The sequence below is a fragment of the Porites lutea genome, chromosome 8, assembly GCF_958299795.1.
Source record: "Porites lutea chromosome 8, jaPorLute2.1, whole genome shotgun sequence".
Taxonomy (NCBI): domain Eukaryota; kingdom Metazoa; phylum Cnidaria; class Anthozoa; order Scleractinia; family Poritidae; genus Porites; species Porites lutea.
In genome coordinates, this window is record NC_133208.1 from 15,778,073 (window position 1) to 15,787,359 (window position 9,287).

General features: G+C 39.8%; 2 protein-coding genes across 2 annotated transcripts; both read right to left on the bottom strand.

Annotated features, from left to right (window-relative positions):
- Nucleotides 1–955: 955 nt before the first annotated feature.
- Nucleotides 956–2,163, bottom strand: LOC140946674 (glycogenin-1-like). The gene has a single exon (XM_073395784.1). It carries the CDS (start codon nucleotides 2,133–2,135, stop codon nucleotides 1,122–1,124), a length of 1,014 nt encoding a protein of 337 aa, XP_073251885.1. The 5' UTR covers nucleotides 2,136–2,163; the 3' UTR covers nucleotides 956–1,121.
- A 4,236-nt stretch (nucleotides 2,164–6,399) lies between these two features.
- LOC140946478 (ribitol 5-phosphate transferase FKRP-like) lies at nucleotides 6,400–9,086 on the bottom strand. Its single transcript, XM_073395602.1, has 2 exons — nucleotides 8,755–9,086; nucleotides 6,400–7,399 (listed from the first exon to the last, which is right to left on the bottom strand). Exons 1-2 carry the CDS (start codon nucleotides 8,966–8,968, stop codon nucleotides 6,915–6,917), a joined length of 699 nt encoding a protein of 232 aa, XP_073251703.1. The 5' UTR covers nucleotides 8,969–9,086; the 3' UTR covers nucleotides 6,400–6,914.
- Between the last annotated feature and the right edge of the window lie 201 nt (nucleotides 9,087–9,287).

Genomic DNA, 9,287 nt, shown 5'->3' on the forward strand with positions numbered 1-9,287 from the left:
TTTAACCAGAGTGCACTGCGCTCCCTTATACCAGAATGCATTGCGCCACGAACAACTCAAATAAAAACTCGAGGAAGTTCGGTGGGTGAGAACGTGCATCGTTCGCTGTTTTGTTTGTGGCAAATTTTCTACAGCACGGTTAGAAGAATTATTAAATTTAAGACACGCAGGAGTCTTTCAGATGAGTACGATGGTTAACTTGGGGATTGGATTTCAATTCATGAGCCTTTGACTCGTCCAGACGTTAAACTTGACGAGAAGATGAGCATTTGCTCTTCGACTCCGCAACACGGAGGATACACAAATTCCAGCTTGCTAGAAGGTGATGTGAAAGTGAGAAAATGCCATGCTGTGCTATTCTGAAGAACCTGCATGAGCCGAAAATGGATGGGATTTTGACCATTAGCTTCAAAATAACAGCGGAAATCGAGATAACAAAACATATGTTTTGTGTCCTACTTTGCAGACGAGGACGTGTATCGGCGTTTTGAAAAGCATAATTATGTATGTTCTTTCATTCATTCACTGCCATGGAATATGCGTTTACATTGTTTTTTTACCGTTAATAGCTCGGTTAACGCGGCTAGCGATCATCTTGCGGGCGGAAGTTTCATGGAAAAGGCATTAAATTAAGGTTACGTAATCAGCCAGTCGAGTCGGGCCGAGGGTGCCGGGTTCGAGTCCTACTCAACTCTTTTTTTCCTTCTATCTTTTTCTTCCGTTTTTTTTTTTGGGGGGGGGGTGTTGTTGTTTTCTATAAATATATACCTAAATTACTGTTATTTAATAAAGTGCAATAAACAGCAAGAAAAGTATCGTGTTTCCAGAGAAAAGATAGTACACCGTATATTAAATATATGGGTAAAGTCCGTGACAATCTTAATTTTTATCATTTCCTACAATTTACTGTGGGAAAACTAGAGTTGATAACTACTTGATCATTTTCTAAACAACGTTCCTACGAGTTCTTTTTATAGACTGATAGTAATTATTACTTTCCAACATGTAAATAGGACATTCAGTTTCATTTTCGATTCTTTTAAGTCTCACTGCCTAACTAATGCCAGTATCAACAGAATATGCTTCAGCATTACTATCTTTTAGATACCCTAGTCTAATGATTAAACGATCCGGCAAGTAAAATTTGAAACAACTGGAAACTCTTGCGTTGGCCTGAAAAACGATGTAGATCTCCACCAATCCTCTAACTCATACTTCTGTAGAACTTCATAGAAGTTCTTCCAGAAAACTAACGCCATATCATCGACAGTTATGATTGGACCGGCAAACGACCTGGCTTCTTTTCTACTAGGTCGACATTCTGCGATCCATGGCTTTTCAGGGCGGCAGCAGGCGTAGTGGAATGACTTCAAAGGCCTAAAGACGAATCGCCTAATATTATAAGCGTAGGGAATTGCTTTCCAGCCACCGGGTGTATAAAAATCATTGAGCAAGACCTGATCATTTGGGCAGGTGTCTTTTTCTGTTGTTTCCCGCCAGAGTTTCATGATTTTCTGGTACGTTTTCAAATCTGGCTTGATCACCAGAAGGCCTGCATTGAAACAAAGGTCCAAAACACCAGGTCTGGAGCAAGGGACGGCGGCAAAATGTTCTGTGATTTGAAAAAGTTCATCAATATTGGTCATCAATATGTAATCGGCGTCAACGTAAATAACTTTAGTAAACTCTGTGTAGTTCCACGCGTGAAATCTTGTGTGTGTTCCCTTAATTCTGTGTCCCAGAGGTCTTCCAAAAAGTCCGCTATTTCGATCTCCACCAACTTTAGCATCCATCCAATTGCAATCCATTTCTTCGACCAAACGAGTTTCCCATCCGACGCTCTGAAGCGCCTTTTGTGTATCCTTACTCACATTTTCTGATATAAGCGCAATCATAGTCTTATAACAAGAAAATGTCTGAATTGAGTGACCAAGAACCAAAGCGGGAACGATAAAGTCATCACTGACCATAACAGTTAGCCACGTGACATCCTTTCTTGACCTGTCTTCATTTTTGTTACACCGCTGTTGACCAAATTGTTTCTCCATTTCATACAATTTCCATTCCGTTTCTAAAAGCAGCAGGTCGTTGTCCAAAAGCCTCTGATTATCAGCACTAATATGGAGAGCAAGCATCTTCACAACTTTGAGAGGAAACGGTACTAAAATGGGTCTCCAAACGGCAAAGCAAATGGCCGTAACTATAATCGGAGAGAAAGACAGCGTACAAATAATCAGCTTTCGACATTCACGTTGTCTTGGTTCAGTTTCATTGGCCATTTTCGACACCAGCGCTCACCACTGAACGCGATCAGTGCCGTGTGTAGCTTGTTATACTAAGCTCTCTATTTTTCTGGGTCTTTGAGCATGATTAAGGCCAACGAATAAAAAGGAGAAGAGATTCTCATTCAAACTTACCTAATTACTCAAACTTTATTCAAGTTCATGTATTTTCCAAAGTCTAAGACAGCTGTGACTTGTCTTAATTTATACGATAATTCTTCAGGGGTGCCCAATGATAGTTTCTTCCTTAATGCATTAAAAACGCTTTTTAGGCCATCCAAAGTATTTTTAGATCTCTAGAAATGCATTCTAAGCGGCGCTGCAAAATTTTGATCTGTTCGGTCATCCTAGGGCAACTTGAGTCTTTTCGAAAATTACAAGGGCTTCAGTAATATTTTCCCAAAATTTTAGACGCAATTTCTGATTCCTCTCTTCGTCACATTTTCTAATCCGAGAATTTTAGGTTTCCTTTTTCTACGAAAATAACTTAACCTGGGGAGTGAAATACAAAAGATTAATCGTAGAGAATTTGTTAGATAAGCTTGGCAAATTGTACAGAATGGAACGGTCATATAGAAATTTTAAGCCTTCCTCCAGCTGTAGCTAGCTGTAGAAAACCTTAGGCAATTTTTGCTTCTCGGAACAGAATGATAATTTACAGAAAACAGTCGTTGGGTGCACCTGGTTCCTTGGATCAAAGTCTCATCGAAAGGTGTAAAACGTTTCAACTTAGCTTTTTCTAGAGTTAGTAAACTTCAAACAAATTTATCACAAACACTTTTAAATGAGAAGAATAATTTCAGGAAAACAAAAACGACACAAAAAAAGAGAAGCTGTGAGCTACTGATTCAACTGACTAGTGATTAAAGGAAGCTCCAACTACCAATTTCGACTGCGAAAGTCATAACAAAAATAATCGAGTGCCAGTATTTTGAGCTGACAAATTGCGAGGATGTAACCACTTTAAAGTCATATTTCAGTTCTACACGCCGCAGTAGTAGTGTCTGAGCAGATTTAGCAGTTTTTTTGGGGAATAGAAGTGGGGAGTAAATTTTAATAAATGGCGTAAATTTTAATAAATGGCTCATGAATAAAATACGCGGGAAACTTGTTTAATTTATGTTATTAACCATATTCAGGTAAGTACTAGTAATGGCGTCACAACATATACAACAAGGTCCATTTGAAAGTTTAGCAAGCCCATTAGAAACGGCTAATGTCTTCTATTTAGCGCTAAAAATCGGAGCTGAAAACTCTCTATCTCAATTTTGTCTGACTATTACAAAACCGTCTTCTCCTTTCTACCTCAAGGAAACGACTAACTATTGAAGTCTCAGCGTCTCAAGCGCCGTTAGTCAGTTGATTATGCGAGTTCACAAGCCCACATTTGCATACAAATTAGTTCAGCTCAGTTATAACCCCAAAGGAGAATCTTGACGTATTATTGTAAAAATACGAAAAAAACAATTAATAACTTAACAAGGATCAATTGAAACACGCAACTAATCAATAAACACTCCCAATAAAACGCGTTTTTTGTATATCGTTACTCACATTTCCTGATATAAGCGCAATCGTAGTCTTGTGACAAGAAAATGTCTGAATTGAGTGACCAAGAACCAAAGCGGTACCCTGCAAGCAGTGGTTTCTCCAGGCCGGAAGTTACGCTACGAAGGGAGAGAAACCACTGCGAGCATCTGTTTGCTTCTTTGATCGAGCCGCCGTCCAGCGCTGTGGACGAATGAATTAACTTTAAACATGTAAATCCTGTTTGAAAGCAAGTTTAGGCTCTCGCGCATTTGCTTACGCTTACAATTGCGGCCTTAACGCGAGCCTGCTGTGGATATTCAGTGTTTCTTTGGATTATTTATTCCCATCTACTTACTTTTTCAAATGCAGGCGAACCCAAGGGACCATATCCAAGTTCAAGAGCGAAAAGAAAAATAAATTTCGTCGTTGCTTGTTTACGTTATCCATAAAACGCAAAATTAGGCATCTTCACGTCGTAGTCGTGCAAAAATGGCAAAGAAAATGCAAAAATAAAAGCGTGATGCACGTGCAAAATTGTTGTTTTGCTTATTAAACCTATTGTTTTGTTGAAGTTCTCGTTGCCGTCTTGTCGTTGGATAATTAGGGAGCTTAAGCAATGACGACGCGGACGGCAACGAGAACGGCAAAAAAGCAATAGGTTTGATTAGCAAAACAACAACTTTGCACGTGCATCACGCTTTTTTTGTACATTTCTTTGCCGTCGTTGCCCAACTACAACGTGAAAATGCCTGAATTCACGTTTTGTCAAGGACGGGAACACAAGACAGCAACTTTCTTTTCTTTTCCTGAACTTTGATACACTCCTTTAGAATTCAACTCCAAAAACATTTGCCAACATTTGACGAAGTAAACGAGATGGAATAAACGCGATAAAGTTTGAGGCAGCGCGAATTCACTTTTTAAGAGACGTTTTCGTAGCCGTCGCCGTCGTTGTTGCTTAAGCTCCCTATTCGTAGTCGTCACGTGGGCGCGCATGCTCGATGGAAAAGCAAACGGTTGCTCGCAGTGGTTTCTTTCCCATCGAAGCGTAGCGTCCGGCCTGGAGAAACCACTGCTCGCAGGGTACCAAAGCGGAAACGACAAAGTCATCATTGACCATAACAGTTAGCCACGAAATATTTTTTCTTGACCTGTCTTCATTCTCGTGACACCACTTTTGACCAAATTTTCTTTCCGCTTCATAAAATTTCCATCCCGCCTTTAAAGACAGTAGTTCATTGTTCAATCGTCTCTTAGTATCGTTGCTTACATGTGAAGCAACCATCTTCACATATTCCTATGAATACGGAACTAAAATGGGTCTCTGAGCGGCAATGCAAATGACAAATAAGGATCGGAGAGAAAGACAGCGTACAAATAATCAGCTTTTGACATTCACGTTGTCTTGGTTCAGTTTCATTGGTCATTTTCGACACCGGCGCTCACCACCGTGTAGCTTTCTAGTTCTCCTCAGACATTTCTTTTGTGGGAGGACAAAAATCGCTCGCGAGAGTGCGCGTCCTGGCTATGCCCAAAAAAAGGGACCTGGCACTTTTGTTTCGGAGTTACGTGACTTGACCGTAGGAGAGATAGACTCTGGAAAAGGGGGGAGTCTCCGGAAAATAGGGGAGGGCTGAGTCCCGGGAATACAGCCTGCCATCGGTTAATTTTTTTCAGTTACGGTTAACAAAAAAGTTAGATTAATTTCTCTTGTTTCAAAGAGTTACATATTAATGAACCTGCATTTTTTGTATCCCCAAGTTAAAGCAAAATAAAGGTCTTAGGATCATCTCGGGATGAAATGCTATTCTTTCGAAAAAATTTAACATTTGATAGATCATACTTTTTATAAAGTATTCAACTTCTATATTATTTTACGCAAAGAAATGCCAATAGTCAATTTAAAACGCGAATGCCAAACTCAAGACCGAGGGCGTGACATTCATTTATAACAGAAATGGCTGTTTCACCCTAGAGACGGATGATTCGCGTGAGACGGGTCATCCGTTTGATAATTCGCGTCAGATAGGTAATACGTCTTAATTTGAAAATGGAATGGTTTTAATTTTGAATGAACAATCCACCTGACTTTATCTGTCAATTTCGACCGACAGTTTGGATATGGATTATCCGTTTCTGATAGCCTGTGTACAGCCGACCCCTCCCCTAAGAAAAAATCGGCGAAGGGGTGTCTGTGGGGGAAGGAGGCGTCTCTACACAGGCTAGTCTCAAACGGATAATCCGGCTTCTAGCTCTAGTGTGAAAAAAGCCCATAACAAAACTCCCGTGTTCAGTGCAGTGTTTTTAATGATAGCGAAAGACTGTACAGAACGACTGTCTCTATAGGCCTTGTATTCCGCGCGGCTAATGCGTTTCGGGTCACGTGGTCCGAGCGAGTTTTTTTCACTCAGATACGCCACCAAAATGCCTTGAACGAGATTGCGTGGGAAGACGCCTTAGTCCATCACTTTGCTAGCCTGAGAAAACAGCCGACATTTGGCGACACCACCACTGGTTTAATTGGTTGAATCAGATTTCCCACGGGGCACGACCAATCAGAAGCACTACCAAGATCTGGGTAGTGACACTCAGGCTATGGCTTTGCTCAATCAGTAAACTTAGTTTTTATAGAATAAAGATCATTCTCTACTCTATTATTAGTGAGTGGCTTATTCAAAGGACGGCAGTCAAAAATGATTTGTCGTAAAAAGCTAATGCTTCTAATCTGAGTGATGATATTGTACTTGGTGGCATTGAAGGAAACTCCAAGGAAGATCCTAAGTTATCGTAGCCAGTTCCAATCGCGACTTGTTAAAACATCAAAGTAAATAAGGGCCAATAACAGACAGCCAGAGGAATTAATTGAAGTCTGCAATAATTTGGTGCCAGTGGCACCCGCGTGTCATGTTTGACACTACCTCGTAACGGCTTTTGTTTGTCTTTAAAGTTTATTATATATTTACGAGAAAAGTAGGATCAAGATGCACACTGTCTACCCATCTTCTCTCTTATCTTTCAGAGCCAACGCCGCCACCGCGAGTAAAACAGCAGAGACAAGTGTCATATCAGTCAAACAGGGCATCAAAAAAAACCCCTCTGAATTCAACATGTATTTTCCTTTCTTAGCGAACAGGGTACCCAACATTTCCACTTATAAGGAAACTGCACTCCAAACGCACCAAAGGTGTAAGGATATCTATGTGCTAATAAGCGAGCGGGCGAATTAGGAACTGACACACTGACACCGTGGAAGTTCACTCGCTTGGGTGGCACAACCCATGACTGTGGGAAAGATTGCAGTTTATGATGATATCTCGTCACAATATTATCTTTCTCCAGCACCTCAACCGGATATGCTTTGTGCAGTACAACTTTCCCTATACCTCGTGTCTTTGTGTATTCAGCTCTCCAAGGCACGAAATCCACAACCACGTTTTTAAACCTCGCTTTTATTCCTGCCGCTGCGATACCAGACTTGGCTAATTCCTGAAACGCCTTTGATGTATCTGAACTAAGAAGAAATGAAATATCTGCGTCGTGATCGCGAGGAAGAATGTCTCCCAGGCGATAAGCGCCAAGAAGTGTCCCTATAAAAACAAGAATATCTCAATTATTTAACAATTAATGAAAGAGGCTGAGTATCTTATGAAGAATTATGGAGATCGAGGAGGGTGTTATCCGTCGAGGCCGTAGGCCGAGGCGGATAACACTCTCCGAGATCTCCATAATTCTTCAAATGTTACGAAAGCTGAATTCAATAATTGTTTTATTATTAATTCAAAATAATTTCTAGTTTTAAAATAAGCTAAAACATGCTTATCTCCATCGATGTTAAGTTCACCTTCGATAGTGCACGTTTAGGGTTTTTCAGCTCCGCAAATATTCTCCAAATAGCAGATGTCGCCCTTCGAGTTGTGTTCTTGCTGTTCTTGCCATGTTTTTAGCTATGATTTCGTCTAGTTCTTACTCTTGAAACGAGTGAAATGTCCGACATTTTTTGTTTTCACAACCAAAACAACTCAAACTCGTCCCCAGGTCTTCTCGGTTAACGGTGCCTTAACCTGCAAGAACGCTGCATTTTTGACGTCATTTCCTGGTTAAACAAAAAATTCTTCCAAGTTTGGTCATCAATAACTGGTTATGGTAAATTATGCGTGTGCTTTTAGCCAATCAGAATTGGGCAAATATTTTGAATGAATAATAATAGCAATTATAAGCCTAATTTGGAGTTGCATCAAGCCTTCGTTTCAAAATGAGGTAAAGTGCGAAGCCATTGATGTGAAAATGATACCGATTTTGTCAGTTCTCATGTAAATAAAACTCATATTCGCTAGAAAGGTCTTGCACTTAGCCTCGTTTTGAAAGTGAGAGTTTTTGGAACTCGCAACTGATGACCTATTAGGAAGGCTTGAGAGTTGGCGGAACCCGTAATAGAAATGAAATAACTGCAACGTGATTATGAGGAAGAATATCAACCATGTGATAAGCGCCAAGATGTGAAAATAAAGCCTTTTATAAAAAGCTAAAATTAATAGAAAACGAAAAACAACTTTTGTAAGGCACTTTGTGATCGATCACTGACCGTTGTCGTTTTTGGAATAATTACCTAACGGTGTGTTGATGTAAAGTGAAAAATTAAGCCGGGCTGTTTATTTATTTATTTACTAATTTATTTATTTATTTATTTATTTATTTATTTATTTGTTCATTCAATATTTTGTCACACAGTTACTTACTTACTTCGTTCGTTCCTTCGTTAGTTAGTTATTCTTCATATCAAGAAAGTTCAGTAGTAAATTGTTTATTTTCACCAAACCGTCTTATTTAGAGTCCTTCCCGCTGCACCTACTTCTTTCCCCAAAACTCTCACTTGTTTCCCTTTTCCTAGCCTTCCCCTCATATATCTTATAGCTAAGAAATTTGAAAAGAAAACTTAACGTACCATAATCCAGCCAGTATTGAACACCAAACTTATCAAATGCCATCGAAATGTTTTGCACCATAGACCTTAAAATGTGTCGTTTCCCCTCAGGTAGAAAGCATTCGTCATTGTATCCACCATTAACAGTTGGCAAAAAGATAAAGTGGAGAAACACGGTTGCAACGAACACAACAATCAGCAAAACTTTCAAAACCCTGCATCTTTGCCGGAACATTCTGTCCTAATCAACGGTAAAAGAACAATATACAGGATAATTCAGTATTAATATCAACCGTCATGATCAGTTTGTTATATCAGAAAGATTCTTTTCCGATTGCCTGTTAATAATTGGCTGTTAAAGGCCCATGTTCACCCAAACGGCTTTGCGCGCTTGTGTTTTTGTTTTGAAACGATTCTTTTGTCAAATGCAGTGTTTTGATTGGCTTCCACTTTGAGGAGCGTTGCGTGACGATACTAAAAACGACTGCGAGGGAGACTACAATTGCAGCTTTTTTCACGCTTGACCGAAGCTTAGAGAGACAGTATCAAAGAAG

Excerpts from the sequence above, each read along its gene's own strand:
- LOC140946674 (XM_073395784.1), bottom strand. The coding sequence starts at position 2,135 with ATGCTTGCTCTCCATATTAGTGCTGATAATCAGAGGCTTTTGGACAAC.
- LOC140946478 (XM_073395602.1), bottom strand. The coding sequence starts at position 8,968 with ATGTTCCGGCAAAGATGCAGGGTTTTGAAAGTTTTGCTGATTGTTGTG. Across the intron at positions 7,400-8,754 it reads TCAATACTGGCTGGATTATG|GGACACTTCTTGGCGCTTAT; the intron begins GTACGTTAAGTT and ends TTGTTTTTATAG.